Below are 15,927 nucleotides of genomic sequence, written 5' to 3'. Positions count from 1 at the left end.
TAGGGATGGCGGGGGCGGAGAGTCACACAACCACGTTATAGGCAGGGACGTTTAAAAAGCGCCGAGAGGTAACTTGGCGCCCTCAGGGCCGCTCGCGAGAGACCCTTCCGACGCTCCAGCCCGGTCTCCGCTCGCGGCGGGCGGCACTTCCGGTCTGGGACGGAAATAGGCTATCGAAATCCCCGCCTCCCTCTCGCTCTTAGGGCGACAAAGGAGTGGAGTCGGGAGCCCGAGGCCTAGAGTGGCAAGACATCGCCGGCAGGAAGAGGCGGGGCTCGCGGGTTGGTTTCTTGCCGCTACCATTGGAGGAGCGGTGAGGCGGGGCCTGTTTGAAAGCGGGCGGAAGTGGCGCGGAAGCGGGATGCCTGTGGAGAGCAAGATGGCGGTGAGTAGTGCGGAGGGGATGGGGGGGGGAGAGGGAATGTATGCAGATTTATGCAGGCGGCGCAACGACCAGGTGGGCGAATGGGGCGCTGACGTCATGCAGGCGAGGCCCGCCCTCATCCAGCGGGCCGGATAGGCTGCGCCTGGAGCGGGAGGCTCCATCGCGGCTCATCTCCTCGTGCGGGGGAAGAGCAGGTGTCGCAGGCCGAGGCCCGGGGGCTGGAGATCCCGCGTCGCTCGCCTCTCGGGCCCTTGGAAGAGCCGCTGCCGGGCAGCGAGGACGCAGGCGGAATAGAGCCGCAGAGTTGGGGGGCCCCCAGGGGTCATCCAGCAGAACCGCCGACGAGGCAGGAATCGCAGCAGCAGAAGAAACCCTGAGAGGCGCCCAGATCCAGACTCTCCTTGAGAACCTGCCAGGAAGTCCTGCCGAAGCCTCTGGAGCAGCGGCAGACCGGCCTTTCCGATGCGGCCAGTGGCTCTCCAGCCTGAACACCCTGGACTCCTCCTGTGTTCAGAGCAGGGTTGTTTTAAGGTCAGGGGGCGTCTCTTGCCTGGGCCTCCTCCCTTTGGTGCACCCACTTGGTGGGAGTTTCCCAAGGGAGGCAGGATGAGAAGTGGCCCAGTGCAGGAAGGCTTTTGGCCCTGGCACAATGTGGCAAGGAGGACGGGGAGTGTTGGCTTCGGCTCTGGCCCCACTCACTGGCTGGTCAGTCCTGATGAACACCCGCTTCCTCTATCCCAGCTAGCTCAGTACTGTCGACTGGCAGCTGCCCTCCAGCATTTTAAGCAGGGAGCATTCGCAGCCCGACCTGGCGATGCCATGGGGAGGGGGTTAAACCTGAGCCCTCAGTGGGCTAAAATGATGACTGTTTGATTCCCCCAGTTTACTTTAAAACAAGCTGGAAACTGAGTTCACCTGAGCCCCCATTTCTCCCACCTTGATTTAGGACAAAGAGAAGAAGAAGAAAGAAAGTATATTGGATCTGTCTAAGTACATTGATAAAACCATCCGTGTGAAGTTCCAGGGTGGTCGGGAAGGTAAGCAGAGTCTCCATAGCACCTCTGCTATTGGGGACCTGACACTGTGCCTGTCACCGCCTCTTCATGATTCAGGTCTGAGGACGGATCTGTTCTCCTTTGCGGCCAGATTACATCGCTGGTGTGCTTTGTCCCTGGCATAATCCTGCTTGCTAGGGAATCACCAATGTAGTATGCAGAATATAACTGTAACATCACAGCTTTCTGCGTTCAGCCTTGGCGTGGTTCCCGACGGCTCCTGACTGTTTTTCCTTGTTTTCCCACAGCTAGCGGTGTCTTGAAAGGATTTGACCCCCTTCTAAACCTGGTGCTGGATGGGACCATTGAGTATATGAGAGGTGCGTTTAAGACCCCATGACCCCCCTGTCAGGAGTTCAGCCTACACCCGACTGGCATGTTCCCTCCCTCCTGGTTGATCATTCGAGAGCTTCATAAGCTTTCTTCAGCCCAAACATCACAGCGACCGATGCCAACAGACATCGGCACACTTACGGATCCACAGAGTTATCGCAGCATACGCGGGACAGACCTCAGCAATTCAGCATGTTGGCTAATCTAATTTATTTACATATGTCAGAGCTGCTTGAAGATCCTAGCTCACAGAGGATCACGCTAGCCAGCGATCATTAAGTAAAAGTCTTTATTGAATTACAGTTTCCATTCTCACGCTGCTGCGCGCAACTCTACGTCTAGTAGCTAGATCGGCGAAGCTCCGTCTGAGTCTCCGCCCCGTGTGCACCAACTTAATATCCTAGCCTTGCTCCACCTTTTCCGCCTGACTGTCCTCCTCTGGGTCCCTCTACCCCCCGGGGCTTCTTCCTTCCGGGATTCTTCTGACGCTGACCCGGACCCTCCTGCCTCCTTGCGCCGGGCTTTAGGACCTGGCTCCCTTTCGGGGCTGCTTACTGCGCCGCCTTCCTCTGCATTTGAACTTGGCGCGCGCGCCCAACCTTCCACTTTCCTCTTAACCGTTTCTTCGCTCCCCGATGGAGGTGTGGCCACTCCTGACTCATGTCCTCCCTCCTGTGGTGAGCTGCCAGCGCTTCCCCCCTGGCTCCCTTCCTCTTCCCTGCTTCCTGGCGGTGACGCTGGTCCCGATTTCCAGCTGCTCCCCCCTGAGTCCCCTCTGGCTCTATCTTCCTGGGGTGCCCCCCTAGACTCCCCCCTTGCCCTGGCCACTGGTGCTCCTTTCTGTGAATCCTCTGATTCACTGGAAAGACTAGGAGATCTCGGGTCGTCGTCATCACTCATCTTTTCTTCTGCCTCCTCCCCTTCGCTCTCTGTTTCCTCCCTTGCCCGTGCCTCTGCTCCTAAACCCCTGACATCCATCCCCCCCTCGAAGCCCCCCATTCACCCCTCCCCTCCTTCCGGTGCCGGAGCTGGGGGCTGCTGTTGCAAAGGGACGAACGTCGGATATCGGTCGCTTCCCGTGGCGGGCCTCCATCTGAAGTCTCGCGGGTCTTCCTCCCTGCTCTCGTCGACAACGGTCACCTCCGCTTCCATCTCTGTGCCGCCGTGCTCGAAACCAGGGTCGTCCCCGAAAACGTCCATGTCCGTCTCTCCCTCACTTCCTCCTGGCGGTGTTGCTCGTCCTGGGCCTTCCAGCCACCGTCTGCGGAACTGCTCCTCTGGTCTATCGTCCCACCAATACGAGGGTTCTGATGCAGATCCCGAGGGTGACCCCTCCGGGGAACGGACGTCTTGTGTCGAGTCCTCGTCCGAGTCGAACCCCCGGAAAGTGCTGGCCGAAAGCGTGGGCGTGAAAAGCCAGTCGTCGAAAAAGTCTGCTGGCATAGGTCTATGGGGAAAGAGGGCATGAAACTCGTCTTTGAGGAGAGGTTCGTCCAAGGCGTAGCCCGGCACCCAGCTGTTCGCACTGGCCGGGGTGCCCTCCTTGGCGAGAAAGTATTCTACCCCCTCTTCCCCCCATCTGGAGTCCAAAATCTCCGTGACTTCGTTGATGCGCTCCTTCTGTGCCACTCCCGCGTGCCCTGTTCTGTCTCTGACCGGACTCGGCGCCGTTCCGGGTTCCTGGAACCTGTGCGGTGCCTTGTAGGGAGTGAGCACCGATCTGTGGAATACCGGATGCATTCTGGAACCCTCCGGAAGTGCCAGTCTGAAAGCTACCGGGTTGACCTGCTCTTCGACTTGGTAGGGCCCCAGTTGTTTATGCCCTAGTTTCTTCTTGGCCAACGACCTGGCCGGCACTGCGTGGGCTGCTAACCAAACCCAGTCTCCCACGTGGAGCTCTTCGCCAACCCTTCTGTGCTTGTCCGCTTGTACCTTGTATGCGTGTTTGGCCAGCTCCAGGTGGCGCCTCAGCTGATCGTGGACTTCCTGCAGCTCCGACGCGAACGCATCTGCTGTCTGCGGCTCCCCCTCCCCCATTCTTTCCAGTCCCGGGAAGGTTCTGGGGTGCCTCCCGTTGTTGGCGAAGAACGGCGTGACCCCCGTGGACACGTGCTTCGTGTTGTTGTAGGCGAACTCGGCAAGCGGCAGGTAATCCACCCACGTCGCAGGCTGTTGATTTGCATAACATCTCAGGTACTGCTGCATGATGGCATTGACCCGCTCTGCTTGCCCGTTGGTCTGCGGGTGTCTCGCCGACGCCAGGTTGATCTTGACGTTCAGGAAGCCCATCAGCTTCTGCCAGAAATTCGAGATGAACTGCCGCCCCCGGTCGGATAGAATAGACCGTGGCAGACCGTGAACCTTGAACACATGGTCTATGAACAGTTTGGCGGTTTGCTCCGCCGTGGCCACCTTAGCACACGGAATGAAATGCGCCATCTTGGAAAACAGGTCCACCAGCACTGCCGTCTTGCCCCTCGAGCTGGGCAGATCCGTGACAAAGTCCAGGGCCACCCTTTCCCAAGGTTCGACCGGAGTTTGCAGCGGTTCCAACAGTCCGGCCGGCGGTTTGTGCACTGGTTTGGCCCTCTGGCAGGTGTCACACCTCGCCACGTAGTCTGCGACCTCCCCTCTCATTCCAGGCCACCAGAAATCCCTGGCTACTAATTCCACCGTCTTCTCCTTGCCAAAGTGCCCGGCCGTGGGCGCGTCGTGCAGCTGCTGCAGCACCTTGGCGCGAAGGTCGTCTCCCGGCACGTAGATGGCCCCCTTACGGATGAGCAAACCACCTCGTAGCTGGAAACCGTCGGCCGCAGCCGTGCCCCTTTGCACCTCTGCCATCTTTGCTTGCACGAAGGAGTCATCCTGCAACGCTCGTCGCACCGCCTCCAGGTCCACAGTGGCCGCGGCGCACGCCCATACTGTTGGTGCGAAGATGTGCATGGCGGCCGCTGGCGTTGCGTCCTCCAGATACTGTGGCTTACGGGAGAGGGCGTCCGCCATGATGTTAGTGTCCCTCGGGACATACTCTATGCGGAAGTCGAAGTTCGCAAAAAACTCAGCCCAACGTATCTGCCTCTGGTTTAGGAACTGTGCCGTGCGCCAGTGCTCCAGATTCTTGTGGTCCGTGCAAACCTGCACCGTGTGCTTGGCGCCGATCAGGAAGTGCCTCCACGCTTTGAACGCTGCATGAATGGCCAGCAACTCCCTGTCCCAGATGGTGTAGTTCTGCTCGGACTTGCTGAGCTTCCTGGAGTAAAACGCTGCCGGTCGCCACACCCCCTGCTGGTCCTTTTGCAGCAGGACCGCCCCCACGGCTCTGTCCGAGGCGTCTGTCTCCACCCTCATCGGCCTGCTGGGGTTGACGTGAAGCAGTTGCTCTTCCGACGCGAAGAGACGCTTGAGTGCCTGAAAGGACTGCTCCGCCTCCTCTGTCCAAACGAACTTCTTTTTCTTGGAGCTAAGCGTGTCTGTGATGGCCGCTGTCTGCATCGCGAAGCCCTTGATAAACTTGCGATAGAAGTTCGCAAAGCCGACAAACCGTTGGACCTCTTTCCGGTTGCGTGGACTCTTCCAATCCAATACCGCTCGAACCTTGGCGCTGTCCATGGCGAGCCCCTTGTCAGACAACTTGTAGCCCAGAAAATCCACCTCCGTCACGTCAAATTGGCACTTCTCCAGCTTGGCGCAGAGCCTATGTTGCTTTAGTCTGGTCAGCACTTCCTTGACGTGTCTGTCATGCTCCTGCTGCGATTCCGAAAAGATCAGGATGTCATCTAAGAAACAGACGCACGTCTTGTAGAGAAGTCCCGCCAACACGTGATGCATGAAAGCTTGAAAAACGTGGGAGCCATTTTGCAATCCAAAGGGCAAAACTCTGTATTCGTAGGTACCCAGTGGCGTGAACATGGCCGTCTTCCACTCATCTCCCTCCCGCATACGAATGAGGTTGTACGCCCCTCGCAGGTCTAACTTGGTGAACACTTTCCCCTTCCGCACCTTCGCCAGGAGGTCGTCGATTCGGGGCATGGGGAAGTCCGACGGCTTGGTCCCATTGTTTAAAATGCGATAGTCCACGACCAGTCTTTTTTGGGGCGTGTCTCGCTTTTTAACAAAGAATACTGGACTGCCCCCCGCTGCCTTGGACTCTCGGATGAAACCGCGCTCCAAATTGTGATCTATGAACTGTTTGAGTTCCTGCAGCTCGTCCTCTGACATGGAATACAGTTTCCCCTTAGGCAGCGCCACCCCCGGCAGCAGGTCAATCTTGCAGTCATATGGTCTGTGAGGGGGCAGCCTGTCCGCCTCCTTCTCGCAGAAAACTTCCAAAAATTCTGCGTACTTGTGGGGAATCGCTTGTAGCGTGCCTAGCAGCAGCTGTGACTCCTCTTCCTCTCCTTCCTGCCGGGGCACGATGCAGTGTTCAGCGCAAAAGGAAGAGCCGAAGATCGGCTGCCTCTGGTACCAAGCCAGCGTTGGGCTGTGCTTGTCCAGCCAACTCATTCCCAATACAATGGGCGTATCCGATAGTTGAGTGACATTGAAGCTGATGATTTCTTTGTGATTTCCAAGTCGCATCGCCATGGGCGGCGTCTGCTTCACCACTTGCCCCCCTAGCAACTCCCTGCCATCCACCGTGACAACCTGCAGGGGCAGTGTGGCCGGCAGCAACTGTATAGCGTGCTTGTCGACAAAGTCCTGCCCTATAAAGTCCGCGTTGCTGCCCGAGTCAATTGTGATGGGCACGTCAGTGGTGATTCCATTGGGCAGCTGGAGAGATGCGGTGAGCCTCACCACTGGTTTGGGCGGGAGGGGGTTCACGGGCTGTAAAACCTCTGGGGACTGCGTCACTAACACGTCTGGCTGGGCCCCAGGGCCTCTTCCTCCAGCCAGACTGCGTCGTTTCCCTGCTGTGGTCCCCCTTGCTGCGGTGCTGCAGTCACCATTGCCGAGGCTGCAGTAAGCTTGTGGAGCCTCTGGGGACACTCTTTTGCCATGTGCCCTGGCTCCTCACAGACGTAACACTTCCTGTTCCCTCTAGGAGGCTTCGCTTTCACTGCTGCCGGTGCTAGGGCTCTGGTTGCTGACTGAGCCCTTGCACCTCCAACCTCCATAGGTTCGGCTCCTCCTCCTGGCGGAGGCGTGGATTGCGCCCGCGCTGCTTCTCTGGGAAGGAAGGAGGGGCCCCTGGCTGGTTCGCGCCCTCCACGCCCTTCGTCCCTGCTCCACGGACGTCCTTCCAGCCTCACCCCCACTGCCAGTGCCCTCTGAACGACCTCCTGGGTGGTTCGGGGTCTCTCCCCCCTCGCGATCTCATCTTTAATCGAGTTGTGCAGCCCCTCCCAAAAGAGGTCTCTTACAGGAGCCGAATCTCTGTCCCATTCCAGGGCACTGACCAAGGCGAAAAAGCGGGCATGATACTGCCTGACGCTGGCCCTCCCTTGTCTCAGCCCATGCACCTCCTTCCGTGCAAGATCCACGTCAATACTTGATAAAAAACACCCATCCATCGCTTTAATAAAGGCATCTGCATTCTGGAGCGCCGGATCCTTATCTCTCCATAAATTGCGTAGCCATGCTTTCGCATCCCCATGCAAATGGGACATGATGAACCCCACTCTCTCTTGTTCATCTCTAAAGTCTTTATGCAGCAGTTGCAGTGCGCACAGTACGTCGGCTCTAAAGTTGGGATACTGTTGCAGGTTCCCATCGAAGTGAGAGACCAGCCCGCCTGTCCGTCTCGCCAACCCAATTCCCTCCTGCCTGGGTGTCTGCTTTGTCAGCACGTCTAACCTGACCTGGAGATCCCTGCAGGCGGCAGCTGCCTCCTCCTCTCTCTTCCTGGATGCGAGAGCCTCGGCGTTCAGTTGTGCCACTGCTTTTCTGAGTTCCTCTATCTGCTGCTCAGCCGTCATGTCGTCTGCCGTTCGTGAGCTCGCTAGTAGGCACCTGTTTCTCTCCCCTCCTCGAGGCTGTAGATGCCCACAATCGGGAGACGGAGCTTACTGTCAGAGCTGCTTGAAGATCCTAGCTCACAGAGGATCACGCTAGCCAGCGATCATTAAGTAAAAGTCTTTATTGAATTACAGTTTCCATTCTCACGCTGCTGCGCGCAACTCTACGTCTAGTAGCTAGATCGGCGAAGCTCCGTCTGAGTCTCCGCCCCGTGTGCACCAACTTAATATCCTAGCCTTGCTCCACCTTTTCCGCCTGACTGTCCTCCTCTGGGTCCCTCTACCCCCCGGGGCTTCTTCCTTCCGGGATTCTTCTGACGCTGACCCGGACCCTCCTGCCTCCTTGCGCCGGGCTTTAGGACCTGGCTCCCTTTCGGGGCTGCTTACTGCGCCGCCTTCCTCTGCATTTGAACTTGGCGCGCGCGCCCAACCTTCCACTTTCCTCTTAACCGTTTCTTCGCTCCCCGATGGAGGTGTGGCCACTCCTGACTCATGTCCTCCCTCCTGTGGTGAGCTGCCAGCGCTTCCCCCCTGGCTCCCTTCCTCTTCCCTGCTTCCTGGCGGTGACGCTGGTCCCGATTTCCAGCTGCTCCCCCCTGAGTCCCCTCTGGCTCTATCTTCCTGGGGTGCCCCCCTAGACTCCCCCCTTGCCCTGGCCACTGGTGCTCCTTTCTGTGAATCCTCTGATTCACTGGAAAGACTAGGAGATCTCGGGTCGTCGTCATCACTCATCTTTTCTTCTGCCTCCTCCCCTTCGCTCTCTGTTTCCTCCCTTGCCCGTGCCTCTGCTCCTAAACCCCTGACAACATATAAACACACGGAGCATTGCAACATGGCTCCCTCTTTCTCTAGCATCAGACAGCAAAGAGAAAAGAACAAAGGACAATAGTCCCACTTCACGGAACACAGTAACACAAGCATCCTGTCTTCATCACTTCCCACTCTGTGGAGTCAAAACACACTGTCATGTGATAGACAACAATCCCATGACTGCAATCATGGAGCAGGAATTCTAACACCCCCCACAGCAAGCAGGTGACAGGAAAGGAGCAGGCTCTTCTCCATGAATTTTCCCCATCCTCTGCAGGATCAGGCCATGGTCCTGCTCCCCCTTTTCTGTAGTGGCCAACTAGATGCCCCAACAGACAGAGGAGAACAAAGGCTCCCAACTAACTGGGCTGGTTCTGTGTATCATGGCTAACAATCATCAAGGAGACCTGTCCAGTCACACCTGCTCCTACTCAGAGTAGACCCACTGAGATTCAAGGGCACAGCTGGCTTGGGCCCAGTAATTTCTGTAGTTCTGAGTGGGATACAGCCTAGCGCTGCTGCCACAGCTGATCCCAGGGGGCCCTTGTCTTGCTGAGGGATGTTGAGCCTCAGCTCCTGTCTCTGGCTGCCACCTGGCTCCCGGGTCTGAGTTCCAGACGCTGACTATGGTGCAGAAAAGCACCCCCAGGGCTTGAGAGCAGGATAGCTGGCAGGACCCAGTGTTGTAGCTCTTTCTGGGCTTTTTCCTTTGCAGATCCAGATGACCAATACAAGCTCACAGAGGACACCCGTCAGCTGGGACTGGTGGTCTGCCGAGGGACCTCGGTGGTCCTCATCTGTCCCCAGGATGGGATGGAAGCCATTCCTAACCCCTTCATTCAGCAGCAAGACGGCTAAGCCACTCTGGGCTCTTTCTGCAGCTAAAACCTTGAGAGGACTCAGAGGGCCAGCCCCCGCTGACAAGAATGGACTTTCCTGCAAGGGGAACATATTTTCGTATGCTATGTTTATACTGACAAAGGACCTTGTTAACTTATGTAAGGGGGTTGTTACTGCGTTTTAGTTATTCCCCTCCCCCCATTTTGACACTGTCTCACAAGGAAGAAGGCGTTTTGTCAGGAGATGCCCTGAAAACTATTTCAGAAAATAACCTTGTTTTGCTGTGAACTTTTGACTCCAGTCTAGAGCCACTGAAATAGCGTGCTGTGTTTATGTAAAATATTACACAGGAAGATGAGGTTTGGGGTTTTTTTTGTTCCTTTTACCTCTTTGGCAAAGGCCACAGCTGTTCCTACATTGGCTTGCTGTTCTGTCCTCAGAGCTTTGGAGGGGACTGCCCATTTCCCCTTTGGGTTAATGGTGTCTGCCTTCCTTTCTCCAGGATGGTTGTCTGTCCAACTCCTCTTAATTTCCAGGCAGTGACTCTTTCCTGAAAATCCATGAATAAAAAGCTATTCAAAACTGACCTAGAATTTGTTAGACTCTTCTGCTTTGAAATGTGATATCAAAACTCGGAACGACAAAGCAAGTTTATTTGGGAGAGGATGGGAGCCATCTTTAACCTATCTCCAATCTCTTTGAATTGAGTGTAGGTGCCTGACGTGCAGCCGCAGTGAAAATGTAGCAACCCCTTCATTCTCTGCTTAAGCAGCACTTCCCTTTACTTGACTTCTGTAGTTGCAGACGTCAGTAGCACAGCAAGGAGACCTACGAGGAGTGAGTGTGTACCCCAGGAATGAAGACGTCCAAAGAGCCTGCTGGATCAGGCCCATCTAGCCCAGCCTCCTGTCTTTGCAGTGGTCAAGCTTCCCTAAGAACCCAGGAATCCAGACAAGGCAGCAATGCTTCTGAATACCAGTTGCTGGAAATCACAGGAGGGGGTTTCATGCTTGGATCCTGCTTACGGGTTTCCCACCTGGTTGGCCACTATGAGAAGAGGAGGCTGGGATAGATGGACCTGATCCAGCAGCCAGGCTTTTCCAATGCTGCTGTGGAATATCCAGTTTCAGAGGATCCCTAGGTTCTTTGGGGCACCTGTGATATGGTCTGGCAGCCACACTCTTCTGACATTCTTGTGGAACCCCCAGGTGCAGCGGCAGTGACTCTTGGTCCCAGCAGGGAAAGAGGGACGTTGGGCTTGGCCTGATCCAGCAGCTCTTCTTACATCCTGACGACGCCTCACTAGCCGCCTGGGCAGCTGAGAGGGATCTATTTTTAGGGGCTGAGTTGCTGCTATATCCGTCTTGGCTGCCTGGCCAAAGCCCTCCTGCACAGCCCAAAGTGTGGCCTGCTTGCACCCAGTGAACATGGCTGGCCTGGAGGGGGCGTCTTCTGGGGCCCAGTCAGGGGGCCACGTGGTCCTGGAGGTGGGCGACAGGCAGTTCCCTGTCGAGCGCTGGGCCTTGGCCCGCTACAGTCGCTACTTCGAGGCCATGTTCTTTGGGGGCACACGAGAGCGCACAGCCCCTCGGATCCGGATCCAGGGCCTGGACCCCACTGCCTTCAAGGCCCTGCTGGCCTTCACACAGACGGGCAGCCTCCACCTTGACCGCAACAATGTCACAGAGCTGCTGGAGGCAGCTGACTTCCTGCAGCTGGACTGCGCCAAGCGGCTCTGTGAGGCATTTCTGGAGAGAGAGCTGCACGTCTCCAACTGCCTTGGTTTCCTGGCCTACGCGCAATGCTTCTCCTGTGCCCACCTGCAGGCGGCTGCACTCTCTGTGGTGCTCTCACACTGGGCCGAAGTGGCTTCCGGCGAAGAGTTCATGGAGGCCCCTGCAGAGACGCTGCGGGTGCTGCTGCGGAGTGACGATCTCTTTGTGAGCCGCGAGGAGGCAGCCTTTGAGGCGCTGCTGCAGTGGGCGACTGCCGACCCTGCTGGGCGGGAAGCAGTCTTCCTGGAGCTGGCAGGCCTCATCCGCGGACCCTTCCTGAGCCTGCCCTTCCTGGAGCGGCTGGTGCGGCGATGCAAGAGCCCCCCAGGGCAGGACACCTCGGGACGGCTGCTGCAAAAGCTGGATGCTTGCCTGCCTGCCAGCTGGAGACAGGCAGGCCTCTCACCTTGTGTGGGGCGCAGCCATGAGGTCCTCTTTGTCCTGGCTGGCAAACACGACCAAGAGCAGCAGGAGCTTTTCCAATTCCAACCGAAGACGGAGGTGTGGCAGACTCGGGCTCCCCTCCGGCGCAAGAACCTCACCCAGTATGCTGTGGCTGCTATCGGTAACTCTTTTGGCTTCTGAGCTTGCACAGAGTGTGAGCCAGCCTGCAGGTGGCTGGCATTTTCCCCATGCCATTGAGAGTCCGGTCTCTGCTTTGGTGCCCTCTGGGTTGGTGTGGGCGGGCAGAGGTTTTCACCTTGAAGTTTGCGTCTAGTGGAATGCTAGGTGGGAAAGAGTGCCAGCTGTGGCTACCTGGTGCCAGGAGGTTTGGCTGCACCCTGCACATGCTCAGAGGTTCCCTTTTCTTTAGAATTGCTTCCTGCTTTGCAAGAAGCCTGGGGGGAAAGCTTCTACAAAGTGTACTGCTGTGCCATGGCCTTGCCTGATGTGGGTGGTGCTGCGGTCTAAACCACTCAGCCTCTTGGGCTTGCCAATCAGAAGGTCAGCAGTTCGAATCCCTGTGATGGGGTCCTGTTGCTCTGTCCCAGCTCCTGCCAACCTAGCAGTTCAAAAGCATGCTGGTGCAAGTAGATACAGTAAATGGGTACCACTGTGGCAGGAAGGTAAACGACATTTCTGTGTGCTCTGGTTTCTGTGACAGTGTCCCGTTGCACCAGAAACAGTTTAGACCCAGAAATAATAATAATAACAATGATGATGATGATGCTCCTGTAACTGGGTTCCCCCGGCCACTCTGGGTGGCTTCCAACAAAATGCTAAAACACAGAAGTCTCCAAACTCCCTGTCTTGGGCTGCCTTCCAATAGATGTTTATTTCCTGGCCATGTCTCCCTCAGCCTCAATTTGCCCTGTCTCATACCTCTTTGGGGCATCAGGGAACCCCAATGGAAATGGGGGCAGAAATAGCCATTGCCCCCCAGTTCTATGTAAGCAGTTGGTTGTCCCCACCTCATCCTTGTTGCTTTTGCTTCACACCGAAACAAATGCAGGATGTGAAATATCACCCCTTGGAGATGAAGTGCTTTGCTTTCATCAGGAGGCAATGTGCAATGGAAGCGAAGCCTCTCTGTGTGGTGGGTCTGTGGTGGAAGGGGAAACGGCATCTCTTGCGCTCTCTCCACAGGCAACTTCCTCTTTGTGACAGGCGGCTACTTCCGCGAGGAGTTCTCCTGGTGCAGCGTGGGCTGGGTGCTGATCTACAACAGCTGGGACGACAACTGGCTGGATGGCCCGGCCATGAAGACGGCACGCCACAGCCACTGTGCTGTGGGGGTGGGCTTCCACCTCTACGTGATGGGTGGCAGCACTGAGGAGGGGGCTGTCACGCCTGAGGTGGAGCGCCTGGCGCCCACGGACTCTTCCTGGGAGAGCACCAGCCCCCTGGCCCACCCCGTGGAGAGGGCCGGGGCAGTTAGTGTGGGGACTCGTGTCTACGTCGTCTGTGGCCTGGACGAGAATGGAGATGTCTGCCATGCTGTCCAGCGGCTGGACGTGGAAACGGACATCTGGGATGTGGTCTCCTTCTCGCCTCTCCCTAGGTGAGGCGGCTCTGGAGGTTGGGATGTTAGAGGTGTGGGGCACATCCTGCTCCTTCTGGAGTAGTGTGTCCACCTTGGGTCCCGTCCCCCCCGCACTCAGCTCCCACCTGTGGCTCCTAGAAGCTTCTCCTAGGCTTTTCCTGCATGTGAAGACAGGCTTTGGTGGGCAGAGCGGACATGACCAAGAGGGGATCCAACGGACAAGCAGGCAATTTCTGCACATGCCTTAGGGAGAAGTGAGGGGCCGGTGGAGCTCGTCCTCCTGGGAAGGAAGCCCATTGGGCAGGAAAACTCTGGTCCTCATCCTCCACTGTGTTGTTAATGGGGCAGGAGATCTGGAAAATAATTCACATCTGGCAACCAATGCGCCGTTTTGTTTTCAGATAGTAAATGGGGTAAAGGTAAAGGGACCCCTGGCCAATAGGCCCAGTCGTGACCGACTCTGGGGTTGCAGCGCTCTTCTCGCTTTACTGACCAAGGGAGCCGGCGTACAGCTTCTGGGTCATGTGGCCAGCATGACTAAGCCACTTCTGGTGAACCAGAGCAGCGCATGGAAACGCCGTTTACCTTCCCGCCGGAGCGGGACCTATTTATCTACTTGCACTTTGAGGTGCTTTCGAACGGCTAGGTTGGCAGGAGCAGGGACCGAGCAACGACCTTCTGATCAGCAAGTCCTAGGCTCTGTGGTATAACCCACAGCGCCACCCGTGTCCCTAGTAAATGGGGTTGACAAGTCCAAAAAGCCCAGGACACAAATTTTCATGGCCGCCTCACAGCTGTAGTTGCTCATGTTTAAACTTATCTATCCACGTACTCGTATCTGAAACCAAAGAGGCCCATTGGTTGTCAGGTGGGGAAAATATTGGCTTTACAGTGGTACCTCAGGTTACATACACTTCAGGTTACATACACTTCAGGTTACAGACTCCGCTAACCCAGAAATATTACCTCAGGTTAAGAACTTTGCTTCAGGTTGAGAACAGAAATCGTGCAGCGGCGGCGCAGTGGTAGCAGGGAGGTCCCATTAGCTAAAGTGGTGCTTCAGGACCTCCGGAATGAATTAAGTTCTTAACCCGAGGTTCCACTGAACTGTATTTTCAGCTCTCTGAATGCAATACTTGGAATATCTTCATAACCCTCCACAAATCCAGAGCAGAGCCCCTAAGGTCTTTGGATGGCACCTGGTATGCCTCCTTCTGGCAATTTGAAAATTCAAAAGAAAAATCTTAACTTTAATAATCAAAATAGAAAATGTTAAGATAACCAAAATAATTGAACAGAAAATAATCAAACTCTGCAGTTGTTGTCCTCTCGCTGATGCCTTCCTGACCTGCAATGGGCGCCTGCGCTTTGAGGCTTTCACCCTGATTGTGACAGCCTCCCCCCCTTGACCCTGGGCCAAGACGGCCTCTTCTGAGCCAGGATGCGCCTTCAGAACTTGGAGGCACCTGCTGTCCATCTGCAGATTTGCCAATCATCCCTCACACTGTCCATTCCCCCATTTCTCCATCAAATTTGGCTCTTCCTCCCCATTCCCAAAGGGAGCCCAGTCTCCTTCTAAATGCAGCAGTAAACTCACGACTGCCTAGGCTGAGGGATGTCCAGAGCTGCTTTGCACCTGGGACACCTCCAGGCAGGCAAGCCCAAAACATTTGGGCACCTGAGGCATCTCCCCAAATGGCACACACCCCACTCCCCACCAGAGGCAGGGGAAGATTTGCGTCAGGAACAGGTGGGGGAGAAGGAAGAACTGCCTTGGGATCAGCTGCCCCCTGGCAGTCACCTCCCCATGCCTCCTAGGGTGGAGGCACCTACCTGACGCTCTCCTCTCTCCATCCCCAGGTATGACCTCTGCGTTGTGGCTCTGAATGGGGCCATCTACACCGTGGGAGGGGGCGCCTTCCGCTTTGATGTGGACTCGGGCGAGTGGACACCAGTGGAGGAGGAGTGCCTGGCGCGACGGTTCTTCACAGGGTGCAGCGCAGCCAATGGCAGGATCTATCTCCTGGCGCAGAGACAGGGCAACACTGCACTCCCCAACATGGTTCTCTTGGACCCTTACCTGGAGATGTGCCAGGAGGTGGACAGCAAGCTCCCCTGCCCGCTGCCCATCCACGGGACAGCCTCCGTGCGGAGATTTGACATTTGCGCATGACGCGGTATGCCAACACCCTCCAAGGCAGCAGTGTGGGAGACGGAGAGCGGGAAAAGTCGGCTGCCCTGTTCTTTTTCTCTCCTTCATTTTGGAACAAAAGAGACCGTTTGGGTATCCAGCCATCTGTGGTGAAGCCTCGCCCACCGCAGGAGTGGAGTGCAGATAGCCTGCTCCTGCAGAGGGGGCTCAGTGGGACTGGGCCTCCCCTCCTTGTATGGCGGAGGCAGAGCTGCACACCACCTACTGGCCAGCGCTTGTGTTCCTGGCAAAGCTGCCTCTCTGAGCTGATTTCAAATGACAGGGAGAGGAACTTGAACATAATAAGAATAAATGCAAGTTGCCAACCAGCACATTGATGGGATCAATCAGCGAGTTTGGGGGAAATGAGTGAAACGAAGTCAGGATGTTGGAGACGTATGAGATGGCAGTGATACTGATGTGGCCATCGGGTTTCAGTCCTGATCCAGATTGTGGTGTGACAGGGCCAAGGTAGGGGTGGGGGCTGCATGGGGGTCATTTTGCAGCAAATCCCTCTAACTTCTGTTTCCTTGCCTGAAAGCACAGCTGGAGGGGGGGAGGAATCTGGGCAGGTGGCCCACGTGGAAGGGAATGTGGTGG

General features: G+C 56.5%; 2 protein-coding genes across 3 annotated transcripts; both read left to right on the top strand.

Moving 5' to 3' along the window:
• Window positions 1-2: 2 nt before the first annotated feature.
• LSM7 (LSM7 homolog, U6 small nuclear RNA and mRNA degradation associated) lies at window positions 3-9,963 on the top strand. 2 transcript variants are annotated; one of them, XM_083484271.1, is made up of 4 exons: window positions 3-385; window positions 1,332-1,422; window positions 1,689-1,760; window positions 9,253-9,963. In XM_083484271.1, exons 1-4 carry the CDS (start codon window positions 362-364, stop codon window positions 9,393-9,395), a joined length of 330 nt encoding a protein of 109 aa, XP_083340397.1. In that variant the 5' UTR covers window positions 3-361; the 3' UTR covers window positions 9,396-9,963. The 2 variants fall into 2 exon arrangements, with proteins under 2 accessions (XP_083340397.1, XP_083340396.1); XM_083484270.1 differs by having other exon boundaries at window positions 359-916.
• Window positions 9,964-10,083: 120 nt separating this feature from the next.
• On the top strand, window positions 10,084-15,656 carry LOC310697341 (kelch-like protein 23). The gene is made up of 3 exons (XM_083483915.1): window positions 10,084-11,717; window positions 12,740-13,154; window positions 14,997-15,656. Exons 1-3 carry the CDS (start codon window positions 10,805-10,807, stop codon window positions 15,307-15,309), a joined length of 1,641 nt encoding a protein of 546 aa, XP_083340041.1. The 5' UTR covers window positions 10,084-10,804; the 3' UTR covers window positions 15,310-15,656.
• Window positions 15,657-15,927: the final 271 nt, after the last annotated feature.

The sequence above is a fragment of the Podarcis liolepis genome, assembly GCF_965112155.1.
Source record: "Podarcis liolepis genome assembly, chromosome: 18".
NCBI classification, from domain to species: Eukaryota; Metazoa; Chordata; class Lepidosauria; order Squamata; family Lacertidae; genus Podarcis; species Podarcis liolepis.
Note: the sequence above shows the minus strand (reverse complement) of the source record. Positions and strands in the feature narration are given on the sequence as shown.